Source organism: Antennarius striatus, chromosome 16 (assembly GCF_040054535.1).
Source record: "Antennarius striatus isolate MH-2024 chromosome 16, ASM4005453v1, whole genome shotgun sequence".
Taxonomy (NCBI): Eukaryota; Metazoa; Chordata; class Actinopteri; order Lophiiformes; family Antennariidae; genus Antennarius; species Antennarius striatus.
In genome coordinates, this window is record NC_090791.1 from 18,969,268 (window position 1) to 18,989,804 (window position 20,537).

Consider the following 20,537-nt stretch of genomic DNA (forward strand, 5'->3'; position numbering starts at 1 on the left):
TGAAAATAAACCTGGTAAAGACCATAATGATGCCATTTATATTGTTGCAATAGGTAAACCCAGGGTATTCTTGACAAGTATTAAGCCAGAAATGAGGTCAAATCAGGTTTTGAGTCTCAATACCACCACAGATATCAAAAAGTCTAGAGAAACCATTTAATAACAGACTGGATAAATTCAAAACAAAGTATAACATGCTTAATAGCAGCCAGTATGGTTTCAGGAAGAATCATTCCACTGCTTTAGCACTAAAACAATCAATGGAAATGATCACCGACGCCATAGATCAAAAGATGCCACAGGAATCTTTTTTGACCTCAAAAAAGCTTTTGACACAATTGAACGTGGAATTCTAACTGAGATATTGGAAAGATTAGGAATTAGGAGTACAGTACTAGATTAGTTGAAGAGCTACTTACATTAGAGATTGCAATGTGTCACATTGGGAGCGAGTGCATCACCAAGTATATACATTGTATGTGGGGTCCCACAGGATCCAAAACTGTTTATACATATATAAATGACATGCAAGGCTTCAAGTGTCCTAAAAGTGATACTTTTTTGCAGATGACAAAACTATTTCATGCACAGGAGATGATCTGCATCAATTAGTGCACACGGTTAGGGAAGAATTGTGCAAGCTGCAAATATGGTTCAACATAAATAAATTATTGCTTAATCTGACTAAAACCAAATACATGTTATTTGGGAAAAGAAGCTGCAAACAAAGTATAAATATCACGATGAACAAGATAAGTATAGAACGGATTACTGAATACCATGTGCAAGGTTAATCATTGATGAGATGCTAACCTGGAAGCCTCATAGAAGACAATTGCAAAATAAACTAGCCAGAATTGTGTCCATAGGAAAATCCAGAAACAATTATATTAGTCCTGTCCTATATGAGCTACTGCGCTGAGGTGTGTGTCATGATCACTCCATTCCTGCAGTCTGCTCCACAGTTTCCACTGTCCCACCTCCCAGCCTGACCACACCTCCCGCTGATCACCCACACCTACAGCCCATCTGAAATCAGTCCGGTATTTAAACCCGTGTCACACTCAGTCTCTGCCAGATTGTATTTGACCCACGTCCTGCTCTCCAGCGTTCTACGCCGGATTGCCTGCCCGATCACGACCTGTTTCGTCCCTGGACTCTGCCTCGCGTCTGCCTCCCAGCCAACCTACCTGCCCTTAGTCCACGGATTCTGCCTTGTCTCTCTGTGCCGGTAAACCTGACCCTTGCCTGTCCAACGACTCTGCCTCCTGTTCCAGCCCCGGTAAATTGACTAGCCTTCCATCCCTTGACCTCATCTCCTGCCTGCTCCCTTTCTCTGGAGTGATCCATTGTGTCTCCAGCGTGCTCCGCTGGCCTTATCGGTTACCTGCCTGCCTGCCGCCTGGGAGACCCAGGTTCGACTCCCACTCCGCCCGGCCTGAAAATAAACACTGTTGAACTTAACTCCTGTCTTGTCTCTGTGCTGCACTTGGATCCTGTTCGCACCCCGTGACAGTACAATCTGGCCAGTAATGGACCCAGCACACAATCCCACTTCCATGAGTCACACAGGCAGTGCGAGCTCCCTTTCCCCAGAGGTGTCCGGCCACACTGCAGTCACTGACGTCCTCCGAGAGCATGAGGTCCGTTTCTCCACCCTGGAGAGCAAGCTCGAAGCTGTCTTCACAAACATCTTGGCCCGTCTGGATGTCATGGGGGTCGGCACCGGGTCACCACCACCACCGGAGGGTATAGCAGCACAGAAAGTTCCCAGTCCCTTCTCCTCTGGGGTCCGCCCTTCCAAAGCCGACACATTTGCTCCTGAACCCCGGGTGGGAACGCCAGAACGGTATGGAGGAGATCCTGAGACCTGTAGTCCTTTTTTGACTAACTGTTCCCTGCTGTTCTCCCTTCAGCCCCACACCTTTGCTTCTGAACAAGCCAAGGTGGCTTTCACCATCAACCACCTGACGGGGCGGGCACGACTGTGGGGCACTGCTGAGTGGGAGAGGCAGTCTCCCCTCTGTGCCTCCTTCCAACTCTTTTCGGAGGAGTTGCGCAAGGTTTTTGGCTTGGGGTCTTCCAGGTCAGAGACAGATCGGGGACTACTGGGCATGCACCAAGGGAACAAGACGGTGGCAGGTTACTCCACAGATTTCCGCACCAATGCCAGTCAGAGTGGCTGGAACTCTACGGCCCTGGTTGACACTTTTCTTCACGGCCTGGCAGGTTACATCAAGGATGAACTGGTTTCTCACAAGGTCCCTACTTCACTGGATGGGGTCATTGAGCTGGTGACCCGTATTGATCGTCGCATCCAGGTCCGGAGGCGGGAGAGGCGCCAGGAAGCCGTCCAACATCAGTCATCAGCTTCATTCGGCCGGAACTCCCCCAGCTCAAACTCCCTTGACAGGCCGGCCGTCGGAGGAGTCGGAGCCAATGGAGTTGGGTCGCACCTCCCTCGCCCCAGAGGAATGCCAACGTATGTCTTCGCTCCAGGCTATGTCTGTATTGTGGGGAGGGAGGCCACATGGTAGCCACATGTTCAGCAAAAAAGCCGAGCTCACCCGTAATCAGGGAGATACTGGTGAGCTCAACCAAGATACAGTTCCCCCCTGACCAGAAACCGCTGCTCCAGGTCCGTCTTCTCCTGCCAGAGGGATCCCACTCCTTAGTTGCCCTGATAGACTCTGGTGCCCAGGCCTGCATTATCAGCGAAGAGTTGGCTAAGCAACTGAAGCTTAAATGGGTCCCTCTACCTCAGCCAGTTCCTGCACGAGCCTTGAATGGACACAAACTGGGCACCATCAGACACCAGACCTCCCCAGCTCCCATGTTACTTTCAGGCAACCACCATGAACTCATTCAGTTCCACATCCTGGATCATCCTGGTCTGCCTCTCGTCCTGGGCTTCCCGTGGCTCTGGCGTCACAACCCCACGTCGATTGGGAGGCTGGAACCATCCTGGAGTGGGGGGTTTCCTGTCACCTCCCGGCACCTCAGTTGTCTCCATCACCCGCCACGACCCTCCTGACCTGACCGGGGTTCCCCCGGAATATCACGACTTCCGGCAGGTCTTCAGCAAGGCCAAGGCGTTGTCCTTGCCTCCTCACCGGCCGTACAACTGCGCCATGGACCTGCTCCCAGGCACCTCCCCTCCCAAGGGAAGGTTGTACTCCCTCTCTCAGCCAGAGCGACCGGCCATGGAGGAGTACATCAACGCCTCGTTAGCAGCCGGGATCATCCGTCCTCCCTCCACCCCCGCCAGGGCTGGGTTCTTCTTCGTGGGGAAGGAGGACAAGTTCCTGTGCCCCTGCATTGATTACCGGGGTCTGAACGACATCACGGTAAAGAACCGGTACCCATTGCCTCTAATGACCTCTGCATTTGAACTCCTGCAAGGGGCCTGGGTATTCACCAAGCTAGACCTCCGCAACGCCTACCATCTGGTCCGCTTTCATGAGGGGGACGAGTGGAAAACAGCCTTCAATACTCCTGTGGGACATATGAGTATTTGGTGATGCCTTTTGGGCTCACGAATGCCCCCGCCGTATTACGGACGCTGGTAAACGATATACTCCGGGACATGCTTAACAGATTGTTTTTGTCTACCTTGACGACATTTAGATTTTTTCCCAGTCTGCCCAGTAGCATGTTCAGCATGTCAAGGCAGTCCTTAAGAGACTCCTGGAGAACTCCCTGTTTGCCAAGGCTGAGAAATGTGAGTTTCATGCTTCATCGATCTCCTTCCTGGGTTACAGTATCTCCCCAGGGAAGATCCAGATGGACCTGTTTAAGTTCTCTGCCGTCACCGAGTGGCCCACGCCAGACTCCCGAAAGCAGCTGCAACGATTCCTGGGGTTTGCCAACTTTTACCGGCGATTCATCCGCAACTACAGCTCGGTGGCGGCTCCCCTCACTGCGCTCACCAGTTCAAAGATCTCGTTCTCCTGGACACCCAAGGCCGCCACCGCCTTCCGCACCCTCAAGGAAGGGTTCACCACAGCCCCCATTCTTCGGATGCCGGACCCAGACCGGCAGTTCGTCGTGGAGGTGGATGCCTCGGATGTCGGGGTTGGGGCCGTCCTCTCCCAGAGGGCAATCTCCAACCAGAAGCTCCACCCCTGCGCCTACTTCTCCCGCCGCCTCTCCTGTGCCGAGCAAAACTATGACATTGGTAATCGTGAACTGTTAGCTGTTAAGCTGGTGTTGGAGGAGTGGCGGCACTGGTTGGAGGGGGCAAAACAGCCGTTTCTGGTTTGGACCGACCACAAGAACCTGGAATATATCAGCACAGCAAAACGCCTGAACTCTCGCCAGGCCCGGTGGGCCTTGTTCTTTACCTGTTTTAACTTTTCCCTTTCTTATCGCCCCGGCTCTAGAAATGTCAAACCTGATGCCCTGTCCCGGCAGTTCCAGAAAGGTGAGGAGGCCACGGCGGAACCAGGGACCATTCTTCCTTCTCCCTGCATGGTTGCCACCCTCACCTGGGGCATTGAGGAAAGAGTCCGGGCCGCCACTGAGGGCCAGCCGGGACCCAGTGCCTGTCCCAATAACCGCCTGTTGTCCCAGCTGACCTCCGCACTGAGGTTTTGGAGTGGGGTCATTCATCCAAACTGGCGTGCCATCCAGGGGCTCTCAGGACCCGGGACCTTCTTCACCAGTGCTTCTGGTGGCCGTCTCTGGAGAAGGACGTCAGGGACTTTGTTAAGGCCTGCCAGGTCTGCAACCGACATAAGGTGTCCCACCAGGCTCCCGCTGGTCTCCTGCAGCCTCTGCCCGTACCTCAGTGCCCCTGGTCTCACATCTCACTTGATTTTGTCACCGGCTTGCCAGTCTCCAAAGGTAACACTGTCATCTGCACCACTGTAGTTAGGTTCAGCAAAATGGCTCATTTTGTTCCTTTGCCGAAGCTTCCCTCTGCCAAGGAGACCGCTCAACTGATAACACAGCATATCTTTCGTATTCATGGACTGCCCCTGGATGTGGTGTCAGACCGTGGTCCCCAGTTTGCCTCTGCATTCTGGAGGGAGTTCTTTTGCTCAATTGGTGCCACCGCGAGCCTGTCCTTGGGTTTTCACCCACAAACCAACGGTCAGACAGAACGAATGAACCAGGACCTGGAGGTCGCTCTGCGCTGCATGGTCTCTTGGGAGCCTGCCTCTTGGGCTTCCCATTTGGTGTGGGTTGAGTATGCCCACAATTTGCTGACCAGCTCCGCCACCGGTCTCTCACCCTTTCACTATGTTTACGGTTACCAACCGCCTCTGTTTCCTGCCCTGGACGCCGAGGTCTCCTGCCCCTCTGCCTCTGCTCACGTCCGCTGCTGTTGTCAGGTGTGGTCCAGGGCCCGCAACACCCTACTCCACACCGGGGAGCGCTATGCCACCGCTGCTAACCGCCGCCGGACTCCTGCACCCAAATATAAGGTGGGCCAGAAGGTGTGGCTCTCCACCTGAGACCTTCCCCTGCGTGTAGAGTCCAAAAAGCTGGCCCCCAGGTTTGTGGGCCCATTTCCGGTCTCTAAGATAATCAGCCCGACAGCAGTAAGATTACTACTACCTCGCACTATGCGGGTTCACCCCACTTTCCATTTGTCAAAACTCAAACCTGTGCATGAGAGCCCTCTGTCCCCAGCTCATCCCCCTCCGCCTCCTGCCATCCAAGTGGAAGGAGGACCAGTCCGTCGCATCATTCATTCCCGCCACCGGGGTCACGGACTGCAGTACCTGGTGGACTGGGAGGGGTATGGTTCGGAGGAGAGGTCTTGGGTCCCGGGTCGCCACATTGTGGACCCCCTGATGGTGCATGATTTCCACCACCAACACCCGGAGCAACCAGCACCTCGGACACGTGGGCGGCCTCGTCGAGAGGAGTCCAAGGGGGACAGGCCTGCATCCAAGGGGGAGGCGCTTGACCCCGGGGGCATGGAGTCCTCGGGGTCCCAAGAATTCTAGCCCACCTTCCTGTTTTCCCCCGCCTCCCGCCCCGGGTCGGTTTTTGGGACGTCAAGGGCCGTCCCTTGAGGAGGGGGGGGGTCCTGTCATGATCACTCCGTTCCTGAAGTCTGCTCCACAGTTTCCACTGTCCCACCTCCCAGCCTGACCACACCTCTCACTGATCACCCACACCTACAGCCCATCTGAAATCAGTCTGGTATTTAAACCCACATCTCACACTCAGTCTCTGCCAGATTGTATTTGACCCATGTCCTACTCTCCAGCGTTCTACTCCGGATTGCCTGCCCAATCACGACCTGTTTCGTCGCTGGAATCTGCCTCGCGTCTGCCTCCCAGCCAACCTACTTGCCCTTCGTCCACGGATTGTGCCTTGTCTCTCTGTGCCAGTAAACCTGACCCTCGCCTGTCCAACGACTCTGCCTCCTTTTCCAGCCCCGGTAAATTGACTAGCCTTTCGTCCCTTGACCTCGTCTCCTGCCTGCTCCCTTTCTCTGGAGTGATCCATTGTGTCTCCAGCATGCTCCGCTGGCCTTATCGGTTACCTGCCTGCATGCCGCCTGGGAGACCCAGGTTCGACTCCCACTCCGCCCTGCCTGAAAATAAACACTGTTGAACTTAACTCCTGTCTTGTCTCTTTGTGCTGCACTTGGATCCTGTTCGCACCCCGTGACAGTGTGGGGGAACCACATAGTAGTTTACCTAATATTGTCTTACTACAGAAAATAGCCATAAGAATTCTTTGTAATGCCCATTACATTATTCATTACATCAAAAATATTTAAGTTACAGAAACTCATGAGCCATAGGACTGTTCAAATCATGTACAAGGCACCCAAAAAATGCTTACGACAAAATTTTTAAGAACACTTTCAGAATAATGAGTGCAACTATCAATTGACACAAAACACAGTATTTTTACAGAAGAAAGCAAGAACTACATGAAAACATTTTCAATTTCTTTCGTGGTATCAAACTATGGAACAATTTGAACAAGTAAGTTAGGAGTCTAGGAACTCTGTCCATTAAAAAAGCGTATAAAGAATTGACATTACAAGGTTACAGAATGGATAGAAATTGTTAGTTCTTGATATAGTTATTGGATAATATGATCATAACATTGTTGTACAGTAACTGTAACAACTCTGGCAAGATCATCTTCCTGTTTTGACCATCTATAACATTGACAAAACTTGCTGTTTCTTTGAAGAATGTCAATGTAACCAAGCTCTGGGTCACCTAGGAGCTACTAAAGGTCACTAACCAACATGCATTCACTAAAGTAACAGACATACATGTGTGAAAACATATATGTCTTTTGGGACTGAATGGACGGTTTGAAACAGCAATGTGCCACAATGACTGTCAAAATTAATATTAATTTAATTTGATTTAATTTTTAATTTTAATTTTATTAACTATTAATCCTCGGAGTGAAATTGGGAGTCCACTCTAAACACTGGTTAGTAGTTGCATGCATCTATCCATCTATCCGTAACACACACACACACACACACACACACACACACACAAGGGTCCTGTGGGCATGCAGGTGTGTGTGTGTGGGGGGGGGGGGTAGAGAGGCAGGCAGCTTCTTCATGCTCCAATGAGCAACTTGTAAAGGTGACGCCACCTTGCTCAAGGGCGCCTTGGCAGTGCTCAGGAGGTGAGCTGACGCCTCCCTCAGTCAGCTCACACTCTGAAGTGACTGGGCGGGAGTGGGAATCAAACTGCTGATTTTGGAACATTGGATGACCCGCTCTACAACTGAATCACTGCCGCAATTCATACAACTGTATTTATTGTATAAATTTATTGACAACATATTGAAATAAGAGGTGTTTCGGGAACCAAACAAGCCAAATGGCTTCCATCCATCAGCCCTTTTTTCGGATGTTGTTGATGACATGTTTGAAAAAAAAAATAAAAAAAAATAGCAGTTCATTTCCACCCACTGCTCTGTGGCTTTTGCCTGTTTAAATGTACAGTCTAGAGATTGATGCTAGCTTTCTGTAATGTCTACAGTGCTACACAAATGAGTATGATGAAATGGTGAAATGAGGAATTTTTTTTCATTCAATGCTCTGCCGTGTGCAATTTTAGCTTTTCTTGCTGAGTCATGGCAACAGCAAGAAAATTCAGCACACACAAAACGTCTCTCCAACCTGTTGGGGGCTGCAACCACCTCCCCCAAGGACTGACTCTATACAACCGCCCCTGATATGCAGCGTAAAAGTAAGCAGCTTCTAAAAGACGCGCCCACCTTTCAGTCACTCCCTTCAGTAAAACTACTGAGTTCCTTCACCCAGTCAACCTGCAAACTCTGTGTTGACTGCCCAGAGTCCACAGACACGGCCCAGCAACTCTCACTACCAAAAGTAAGTAGCAACCTCAGCCTACCCATATATACTTGACCAAAACAATATATTTATCAATGCCAGTGGTCCATACATCTTATGAAGCTGCAGATATTCTAACCTCTACTGAGTATTGTATCTCATTGATATTTCTGTGCTTACCGCTGTTTGATCATGCAGAGTAGAAACAGTATAGCAGCAAAACTAATGTATTGACTGTCTTTTATAGTTGAGAGTGTAGCTTGTTTATTCATTCCAACTTGGTATTGAAAATTGGTATTGGAAAGTGGCTTTGCCCCTGTCCTATGATGAAGACATGTTTTTTTCAAAATCTTAACTTACTTCTGCCAGTCTAGATTAGGTTAGGAGAGGGCTACACTTGAAGTATGTTTGTACAATATGCACCACACCTAATTAGAGTGTGCTCTTATCTTACGAAGTAATCCTGGTTGTTACTGTCAAAGACCAATGTCCAGAAAAATTCTTACCATAAAGACAACAAACTGGACTTTTCATGTCTTTTGAAGCATTTTTTCTTGACATGTCTTATTGTCCTCCCTGATCTCATCCTGGGACATACAGCACATCTTCAGACCAGTTGCTGCAACAGCTACATTCCAACAGCCTCTCCCTGTCCTGTTCAAACATGTCGCTTTACAGTTTCGGTCTGGAGCCAATCTCCTGCCACACCTGGAACAAAGACAGGACTCGTAAGTGATGCAACAAACGTACTGATCTGCAGGGTGCACTTTGTCAAATAAAGGGGGGGGGGGGGTAAATCATGAAAAAATAAGCAATGGACAGTCCCGAATGGAACGTTAACATCCCATAGTGTTATTATATTAAGCTTCAAAACCAAGGAGTGGACCCAAAACTGGAGCAGAGACCATAAAAAAATGAAACAATGATCTTAATTGAAAATCAGGAAGCCGTGAAAGGTGGGAATGCAGGAAATCCAGATGCAGGGAAATCCCAAAGTCCGTGAACTGAGGTTCTAAGAGTGAGTGTGAAATGAACGTGAGGCTGGGCACTGGCGGCAGGAGAGTTTGATAGGGAGGCACACGTGTAGAACTCTACTGTATAACAGCCATCAGGCATAGGTAATGATGTCCACTTGGACACGGTGCTCCAAAACATGCCCTAGACTCGGTAGTGGGTTTTTTCTGAACCACTGCTTCGAAGCCTGCTTCAAACATGGAACCATATGACTGATGACATTTGAAACACTGAAGTGTTTCATTCACATTCAAAACACTTAAATGCTTTATTCACCAGGTGGGCGAGAATTTGAAGCACCGGCTGGTCCCAAATGTGTTAAAATAGATGCGCTGCCTATCATGTCAATACCTTCTGGATTGATTAGATTAGCGTTCGGATTGCTAACGGTTTGCTTTCTAATTGCCAGAAAGAGATCTCAAGTCTGGGAACATTTAGTGCTGGTGGTGCCAAACAACATATATTTTAGTTTCTAAGGAACTTATTTTCTAGCATGTATAGAAGAATAAAGCACACACGTCATTTTTAATTTGCAGGCGAAGTGTTTCCTTAGTCCCAGCACCTGGCAAACAGTAAGAACACATCGTCAACGATGAGACGTTACTGAGCGAGACATGAGAATGAAGCCGGTGATGCTACTGTGATGACGTATCTGAATTCCAGCTTTTATCTCACAACATAGACCTTGTTGTCATCCAGTTGCCCTAATCCTCCTATGTAACTCACGCACACAAACACACATGTATGTATTTATATTACATAGACATGCATGAACATGTAATCTATATCTCTTATTGCTATATTAAACCATGAGGCTGTACACTAAGTGGAAAGGGGGATCAGGGCCAGCATCAGGGCCACTCCAGAATGAAGCATCAAAAATCCAAGAGTACATCAGGAAGATGGCCCCAAAAGATGAAATGCTCCATGAATGCCTTAGACAGCAGAAACCTGATGAGAGAGAGAAGAGGATACAACATGGATGGACAAGCCCCTACACAGCATGTACCACCATCAGATAGAGGAAGTGGCTGATATCAAGAAGACCTACCAATGGCTGGATAAAGCTGGACTGACAGACAGCACAGAGGCACTGATCATGGCAGCCCAATAACAGGCCATAAGTACAAGAGCAATTGAAGCCAAAATCTACCACAGTAGCTCTGAACCAAGGTGTAGGCTATGTAAAGAAGTCCCAGAGTCAGTCCAGCATGTTGTAGCAGGGTGTAAGACGCTAGCTGGGTCAGCATACACGGAGAGGCACAAACAGTAGCTGTGATAGTGTACAGGAACATCTGCACCCAGTATGGACTAGAAATACCCAAATCCCAATGGGACATACCACCGAAGGTGGTTGAGAACAACAAGACTAAGATCCTGTGGGACTTCAGCTTCCAGACTGACAAACAGCTGCTGGCTAACAAACCGGACATAGTGGTGATGGACAAAGAGCAGAAGAGAGCAGTGGTGATAGATGTGGCGATTCAAGCTGACTCCAACATCAGGAAGAAGGAACACGAACAGCATATTTGGAAAAGCAGCTGGAACATATGTGTAAGATCAAGGTTAATGTGTTCCCCGTGGTAGTAGGAACACTTGGGGCAGTGACCCAAAACTGGAAGAGTGGCTCCAGCAGATTCCTGGAACAACATCTGAAGCCTCAGTCCAGAAGAGCAGTCCTAGGAACAGCTAAGATACTGTGCAGTACCCTCAGACTCCCAGGCCTCCCAGCTTGAGGATGACACACAGATACCACCCTACAAGGGTGAGAGGGACATTATATGTATATGCATATTATATTATTTATATTATGAAATTTCTCCCTCACCGGGTTCATAAACATTTAAATCACAGTAAATAATAAAATAATTGTTTGTGGCTGTATCGCGGAATCTTGTTTTTCACGGGTGGTACTGGAACGCATTTACTGCAAGTAGCAAGGGATCACTGTACAGTATATACAGTATATAAACTAAGGCTAAGTCCACTAGAAAAAAATTTGCATCGCCACAACATTGTTTTAAAAAAAATCTCCGTCAACACGTAACTGCATAAGTGCATTGATCAACACATTTATCAGCATAACAACTCTGTAACAACTCCAACAACAACAGAAGCGAGGACCAAGACGGGGAAATGCACGCCATTCCTCCTGGAAAACAACCTCCATCTCAAAGTTCTCCAACCAGCTGGCAGCGCGTCCTGGTCTGACCAAAAACTGGTGTCAGTGTGTTTGGTGAGGAACATGACTTAACTAATTAATTGTCATTGTACGTAAAAACAGGGTTCCATAAACAATGAGATGAGGACTGTCTCCCCAGTTGCATTTGTAGCAAAAGAAAATTTTAATCAGCAGAGGTTCAGATGTAAAAACCAGATAGGGGAGATGATCCTCCCCCATCCCCCCAAGCAAATCGCACCCCGCTGATCTGACTGCAGTTCTTGTTGCATACTTTGTCAGTTTGAATTCCTAATACCTTTATGTCATTATGATACGTAATATTTGTAAATATATATCCATAAAGAGATTGCAGCAAGTCCTAATAACAACGTGGTGAACATCTATGAGAAGAAAGGCAAAGACTGGATCAAAATCCATGAGCTGACAGAGCACAGCGGACGAATCACAGGTGCAGTAATCTTCATCAGCTAAATGTGACTGAAGTAGAGGTGGGAAGTGATGACAAAATACTGAAAGATGACAACCATAAATCGAGTGAGAAAATTATACAGTACGTACATGTAATCCAATATAAAAGGTATTAAACTGGAAAGCGTGCAAAGATATGTTGCAGCTTGATTTAGGTTTCCGAACAAGCCAAAACAAAAGCTCCTATTAAGTGTTCAGAGGTGTGTCGGTGAATTAAAAAACCCAGAACCAAGTTGACAACCTGACACTTGACCTCTGATAGAACCATTTATAGACCACTTACAGAGATTAAAAGATGCATTAAAAAATTAACATGAACATTTATCTTTCTTCCTATTTGTTGACACATCTGTGAAGCAAAGATTTTAGAATGTACAGTAAATGAACTGTGGTCTCCAGGATTTTAGCATTGTCGCCGCCACAGTTCTAGCTGCATTGATTTTGTCATTGTTGCTTGAAAGGTTGTTGGCATATATGCGCACTTCAAACAGCAAACTACATCAGACACAACAACATCTTTCCATGTGGAACATATTTTGAAATAATGAATGTTCAAATTTCATTGAGTTCATTGAGTAAACTTGCCAGGTTTTGAGATAAAATAACACATTCTGCTGCTTTAATCTAGTCAAACTTTTTAATTATAAATTTAAGTGGGTGGCATTACATCTACAGCTTAGTCCAATTTCTGATTTAATATATAAATTTCCGCGGTGCACTGGTGTCGCGCCCGAAGTTTGCCCCGCCTCACGCCCTATGTCAGCTGGGATAGGCTCCAGCTCCCCGTGATCCGCTACAGTGGATAAAGCGGGTAGGGAGTTGAATTAATGAATGAGTATATAAATTTGTGGTTCATAAGTTCTGGACAGGAGAGGTATCTAATTTTTATTTCCTACCATGATGTCATCATTTTAGACTTTAATAGACCTTCATAACTATACCCTTAGGCATTGACTGGGCCCCAGAGTCCAACCGCATTGTGACATGCGCCTCTGACCGCAATGCCTATGTGTGGAATTTGAAAGACGGTGTGTGGAAACCCACTCTGGTCCTGGTGCGCATCAACCGTGCAGCCACCTGTGTGAAGTGGTCACCAATGGAGAACAAGTTTGCCTTGGGCAGTGGAGCTCGCCTCATATGTGTCTGCTATTTTGAAAAGGAGAATGATTGGTGAGCAACACATGATTACATCATACCTGTTACAGTTTTGTATACAATGCAACTGATATTTGGTTTACAAATCAAGGTTCACCTCAGTGATGTCTGAGCATCAGGATGATGTCTTTCATTATATTAACAGACAAAATGACAAAGTGAAGTAGCAGTCTAGATACCTCTTATCTGATAAAAACATATCTAACAAACCTGGTCAGATATTCAACTATGGATTTTTTACCATTCCTCTTTCAGGTGGCTGAGTAAGCACATAAAGAAGTCTGTTTATTCCACAGTCCTCAGCCTGGACTGGCATCCAAATAACATCCTCCTGGCAGCTGGGTCTGCAGACCTCCATTGCAGGTAAAACCAGGGACAAACAAGCTCGGTATGTTAAAAAAACATACCAAGTTTGTTAAAAATATACTGTGTAAAAGAATTTCATTTGTAAGACCTCAAAGCAACCTTTTTTCATCCTTGTGTCTGTGTATTCTTACGGTTTTGCCCATAACGTGGAACGCATTTCTCTAACAAGCTTGTAGTGGCAAAATAAGTATTTTCAGTGCTGATTAAAGTCAGTATGTGTATCCTCCACCAGCCACCTTTGAAGATTGTAACTAATACATACTTCCCTTCAAAGACAGTGTGTCACCGAGGGTGACACAAATAAAGATAAACATGGGTGAAACAGTCGATCAGTGCTGCAGATTAGTTTAGCCCATACTGGATATAAAGTCCTCAGTGTCCTGGCACCACCAGGGTCAATCAAAGCCAGACAGTTCCACCACAAGTCAGGAGGTCGTTTTTGATGTGAATGAATGAATGAATCTGGAGATTTACCCTGAAAAAGCATGACTGGTATGCACAGAGACTTCTTCTTTTCCTTTCGGCTTTTCCCTTCAGGGGTTGCCACAGCGAATCAATTTCCTCCATCTAGCCCTGTCCTTTGAATCCTCTTCTCTCACACCAACTACCTTCATGTCCTCTTTCACTACATCCATAAACCTCCTCTTTGGTCTTCCTCTAGGCCTCCTGCCTGGCAGTTCAAAACTCAGCATCCTTCTACCAATATATTCACTATCTCTCCTCTGGACATGTCCAAACCATCTCAGTCTGGCCTCTCTGACTTTATCTCCAAAACCTCTAACATGTGCTGTCCCTCTGATGTACTCATTCCTGATCCTATCCTTCCTGGTCACTCCCAGAGAGAACCTCAGCATCTTCATCTCTGCTACCTCCAGCTCTGTCTCCTGTCTTTTCCTCAGTGACACTGTCTCTAGACCAAACAACATCGCTGGTCTCACCACAGTTTTGTACACCTTTCCTTTCATTTTATCTGAAACTCTTCTATCACACATCACACCTGACACTTTCCTCCACCCGTTCCATCCTGCCTGTACACGCTTCTTCACCTCTTTTCCACACTCTCCATTGCTCTGGACTGTTGAGCCTAAGTACTTAAAATCCTCCACCTTCTTGATCTCTTCTCCCTGTAACCTCACTCTTCCACTTGGGTCCCTCTCATTCACACACATGTACTCTGTCTTGCGGCTAACCTTCATTCCTCTCCTTTCCAGGACAAATCTCCACCTCTCTAGCTTCTCCTCCACCTGTTCCCTGCTCTCACTACAGATCACAATGTCATCTGCAAACATCACAGTCCATGGAGATTCCTGTCTAACCTCGTCTGTCAGCCTGTCCATCACCATAGCAACAAGAAGGGGCTCAGAGCTGATCCCTGATGCAGTCCCACCTCCACCTTGAACTCCTCTGTCACACCTACACACACCTCACCACTGTCTTACAGTCTTCATACATGTCCTGCACTGCTCTAACATACTTCTCTGTCACTCCAGACTTCCTCATACAATACCACAGTTCCTCTCTGGGCACCCTGTCATCAGCTTTCTCCAGATCTACAAAAACACAATGCAGCTCCCTCTGGCCTTCTCTGTACTTCTCTATCAACATCCTCAAAGCAAATACTGCATCTGTAGTACTCTTTTTTGGCATGAAACCATACTGCTGCTCACAAATGTTCACTTCTGCCTTTAGTCTAGCTTCCACTACTCTCTCCCATAACTTCATTGTGGCAGGGCCCAAATGGGCATACAGTATTATTGAATGTAGACCCAACAACATTAAATATTTTATAAATCTATCAATCCTGTTTTTGGCCCTATCCAATTTAATACTATTTAAATTTAAAATCTGTGCTGTTTTAGGATCCTACTTTTGTTTTTTAAGTTCACCAATCATAATGGACTACTGTTGTCAGTCTTGTCTACTGTTTGGTCTATTTTAGGTGTATTTCCTTTTTTTTTCTTTTAGTTTGAAGGACTCAACTAGTCAAAGGTACTGCAGGCATAGACTAATAGAATTACAGACCGGCAAAATCAGACTGGTACAATCATCAATTGAAGGCAAAACCAGATCAATAAGTGAAGTTCAAGATGTAAAAATACATTTCATAAATGTCATCTGTCCTTGGGTTGCATAGTGTTACTGTCAATTAACTGCATCAGCGACGTGCAGTGAGGTTCATGGCTGGTGAGGCACTGATTTCATCATCATTTGTTTCTTTCAGAATGGCAAGTGAGGCTGTGCCTCACCTGCCTCCCCTGACCGCACATCACTGCTGTGCATCAAATATCTGGTTCCCTCAGTTTGACATATTTTAATATAGAAGATTTAATGTCAGCTTGCTCACATTCACTTATGATAGAAGTTACAGTTCATCACATAACTGCTTATTGAGATTTGTCCTTTAGCAGGAGCATCACTTTCTTTTTACACATATTTATATACAGTATATTGTACTTGACAACACTGTGTTGACCACTACCAAAACTCGCCAACAGTCAGCCACACTAATCCTGTGTATCTCAGGGTTTTCTCAGCTTACATCAAGGACATCGAGGACAAGCCTGGACCCACTGCCTGGGGAGCAAAGATGCCCTTTGGGGAGTTGCTGCTGGACCATAAAGACTGTGGAGGTTGGGTGCACAGTGTCTCCTTCTCCCCATCTGGAGACCAGTTGGCCTGGGTGGCCCACAACAGCAGCATCACTGTGGCTGATGCTGCAAAGGGGAAGGAGTGAGTACTGCTGGAGAGCCACTTACTCCACCTCTGTGAATCAGCCATAATGGAGAAATATTCACTAGATTTTGAAACAGTGTTGGTGACACATTAATAGTAAGAACCCATATTGCGGTCATTGCTGAGGTGCACAGCATTGGTCCTCATTATGTATATAGTAGAATCAAAACCCCCACCAGTCAACCTCTACTTTATAAGTTGACAAGAGCATCAATGACACAAACTTTAAATTTGCTCTTGACATCATTATAAATGACTGTAATTCACTATGGGGACTTCTATTACCCACGTTAGATGTCATTCTCAAGGAAAGTTACTGAAGCATCTTTTACAAACAGATTAATTACAAAATATCTACCTGATGGTATCATTTCCAACGTTTTAGCAATTTACAGAATAGGATGTATGCTGTACATATACAAAGTAGGACATATAAGATAGACTCATATATATGAATTATAAATACATACGCATTGAATACATAAACGCACAATATAATTTCAGTCAAATCCGGTTCATGTCTGTTAGCATAAATGAATTTGTAGACTATGGGGGAATAGATTCATTGTAGTGTGGAATTTATTTTTTCATTAATCTTTTATGAACTGTTGAAGTGAAATTATTTATATTCTATAGTACTGTCATATAATTCTGGGAGGGTCATTGATCTTTCTAAGTTTACTTTGATTTATATCAGTGGTTGATATTTTAATTTTAGTGAGAAATGTGTCGTTGTCCAACCAACTGATGGGTTCGGAGTGAAATTTTATTTAAAGGCTGTACTGATTTCTGAATTGAATCATAAGTCGAGATGCAGACATGTTGTATGTTGGAGGGCCAGCAGCCAACTGGGTTTAGCACTGTATTCAGAAGGTGTGCCCTTTAATCTCAAAAATGTTTGTTCTACCTCCTCCGGGTAGTAATGATGTTGTGAGGTTCACTTTTGGTACAATTTTGGAAGGAAATTGACTGCATGTTATTTATCAGCGTCAGCAATATTTTCAGTCAAATATTTTCTGCATCCTTCTGCATTATTTGTTCTTTTAGGTGGAGTAAGAAATTATTTTTATCTCTTCTACAGCCTTCAAACTCATCCATGTATGAATTTATCTTCCGTCTTTCTAACATCTTTTCATCCAGGGTCACCCAGCATACTACCAAACATTTGCCACTTCTGAGCGTGCTCTATGTCAGCCCCACTGATGTTGTTGCCGCGGTAAATCCCTTGTGTTTGTGTGTGTTTGTATGTTTGTGTGTGTGTGTGTGTGTGTGTGTGTGTGTGTGTGTGTGTGTGTGTGTGTGTGTGTGTGTGTGTGTGTGTGTCCATAAACATTATTATTATTCATTACTGGCATGTAATTAAGTAGTCATCAATATTTTGATATTGACATGGATGAAATGAAATTCTCCAAGTTTTTTCTTCTATTCTCCAAGGGTCATGACTGTTGCCCCTACCAGTTCACCTACAAGGGTCCAGGGGATCTGCAGTTTGTGAAGAAACTGGACATCCCCAAGCAGGCCTCCAAGAACAGCATGTCAGCCATGCAACATTTCCTCAACTTGGACAAGAAAGCCACTGAGGAAGACACCAAGGAGCTGGACACCCTACACCAGAACAGCATAATGTAAGGGATAGAGATGCTTACCAAACACTGTACTTTTTGGGGGTATGGAAAAACACCATCTGCTCTACAGGGTACCGCAACATGTAAAGTCATCTTGAGGTTACTTTCTGTAACCATAGAGTGCATTTAAATGAGAAAATATCTCAGACTGTGACAAATGCAAAGATCAAATCAAAACATGAAAAACATTCTCAGCCAATATAGTTTAACATAAAACATTGAATAGCACACACACACACACACACACACACACACACACACACACACACACACACACACACACACACACACACACACACACACACACACACACACACACACACACACTCACACACACACAACCCCCTTGTCCCCATCCCTGCATTCTGTGAAGTCCTGTGGAGGGTTGTGCAACCTGGTTCTTCAGGGGAAGGAGTGATAGTGTTCATCAGGTGTAAGTATAGATGACTGGTGTTGGACCTGACTTTTGTGTGTGTGTGTGTGTGTGTGTGTGTGTGTGTGTGTGTGTGTGTGTGTGTGTGTGTGTGTGTGTGTGTGTGTGTATGTGTGTGTGTGTGTGTGTGTGTGTGTGTGTGTGTGTGTGTGTGTGTGTGTGTGTGTGTGTGTGTGTGCATGCGTGCGTGCGTGTGTGTGTGTTACTGCGTGTTGCATCCTGCAGACAGCTGTGTGTCGTATCTGGGGAGAGGGCCAAAGTGGAACGATTCAGCAGCGTGGGTCTGGATGGAGCGATGGTGATCTGGGACTTCAAGGGATAGACTCGACATCACAAACACAAAGCTCCAAGTCATCAACCTGCAGTCATTATTATAGGCGTTATGTACGCATTATTATAATCCTCATTTAAAAGATTTTAAATATATAATTATGGATCAATTTTATGCAAGTTATATTAATCCATATTGTATTATGTGCTGTTGATCTATGACATTAAAATAGCTAAAACTAGTGCTGGATGGCACATATACCAAAGATACACACCTGCTCAATATTTTGGAGTGATCTACTGCACAGTCATGAATCAGTATATGTAGCTCTTATGTTTTTAGCTGGCAGGGCCATTTCGACCTTTTTTTTTTCAAGATTTGTACTTAAAGTGTAAATGTTCTAATGCTTCAACATGACTGCAGTTTTGTTTTTTTTGTTTTTATTAAATGTTGAAAAGACAGTTGTAAGATGCCTGTGTGTGTTACACTCTGGAATCAGGGAGATTAAAATCTCCACATGCCTTGTTTCTTAATCGAGAGGTGTATATTTCATTAGTTTTTCATCCTTCCATCCACACAATGCTCGCGAACTTCTACATCCTTGTCTTCGCTCTTTTTTTTTGTTCTTTTTTCTACTAAACCCCGCTGGTTAGTCTGGTTGCAGACTAAACCAATCCATCTTCATTCCATAGATCCAGACATTCTTAGTCGACACAGAAATGACACATAACAGGTTTTCCAAATGCAAATGTCTCATAAATCAATGACTGATTTATGAGACAAAAAGTTTCCATGATATTTTCACATTTAGAATTAATCACTAAATACATTCAAAACCCTTTTTTTTTCATCGTGCTATAAATAATTGGTTATCACGTTTGCAGTTGAGTTTATGTTATTTTGTTGGTTCTATTGATATTTTTTTGATCAGTCTCTGGTTCTTAGCTTCATTTCATCTGTTGATATACACAGTTTTCCACCCAGGACATGACTGAGTTACATGAACCTGAAGTGTCCTTTGAGCTATGATTAAGAAATAAACTATTTTGATTCGGTGGACGCTGCATATCTTGAGGCGGCAGGGTGGGTGGGTAGCTCTGTTGCTGCAAAGTAAGGCCTTTCCAGGTTTGCGTCCGGCTCTGTGTGGAGTTTGCACGTTCTCCCCATGTCTGCATGGGTTCTCTCCAGGTTCTCAAGATTCCCCGCACCTCCAAAAACACACGTAGTCCAAATCCCAAAGTCACGTAATTTTGTAAAGCAAAATCCATAAATCAAACAAAGTCCAAAAATCTGAGTGACTTTACAACCTAAGGTAGAAGGAGACAGATAGAAGGAGACAAGGACAGGTAGGAGGATCGGACAAGTGAATTAGGTCGAAACCATCACTCACAGAGGAGGTAAAGAGAGACACACAAGTGGTACGACACAGGAAAACCAAAGTACAAGACTTGACACAAAAACTCTGTGACACAATAAACAAGAAATAGTCAAACACAGGGACATTTATATCTGAGATAAATCTGTCAATGATTCAAACATGTCAAATATTAACTACTGGTTAATATTGAAATGTCATCATCTGTTCAGTATTTTGAAATTAGTTGTAAAAGATGGATGTCTTTTACACATCCAGTAATATCTGGGGACACTCCAGTGGACATTTTAAAAAATGTGGAATATTAGAAAGTTTAACAAGACAATTACTGCAGATGGATGGATGGATGGATGGATGGATGGATGGATGGATGGATGGATGGATGGATGGATGGATGGATGGATGGATGGATGGATGGATGGATGGATGGATGGATAGATAGATAGATAGATAGATAGATAGATAGATAGATAGATAGATAGATAGATAGATAGATAGATAGATAGATAGATAGATAGAGATTTGCGTGCGCGCAGCGGTCAATAAAACCTCGCTACACTTCCGACCAATCACAAGAGACATCGTCGAAAACAACGATTCACCACGAGCCAATCACAGC

The 20,537-nt window shown here is 45.3% G+C and overlaps 1 protein-coding gene across 1 annotated transcript; it reads left to right on the top strand.

The window, feature by feature from the left end:
• The first annotated feature begins 8,188 nt into the window (after positions 1-8,188).
• zgc:86896 (uncharacterized protein LOC415190 homolog) lies at positions 8,189-19,596 on the top strand. Its single transcript, XM_068336533.1, has 9 exons — positions 8,189-8,335; positions 8,897-9,024; positions 11,836-11,940; positions 12,908-13,130; positions 13,371-13,478; positions 16,005-16,211; positions 17,355-17,430; positions 17,649-17,839; positions 18,498-19,596. The coding sequence occupies exons 2-9, from the start codon at positions 8,961-8,963 to the stop codon at positions 18,592-18,594; spliced, it is 1,071 nt and encodes a 356-aa protein (XP_068192634.1). The 5' UTR covers positions 8,189-8,335; positions 8,897-8,960; the 3' UTR covers positions 18,595-19,596.
• The last annotated feature ends 941 nt before the right edge of the window (positions 19,597-20,537 follow it).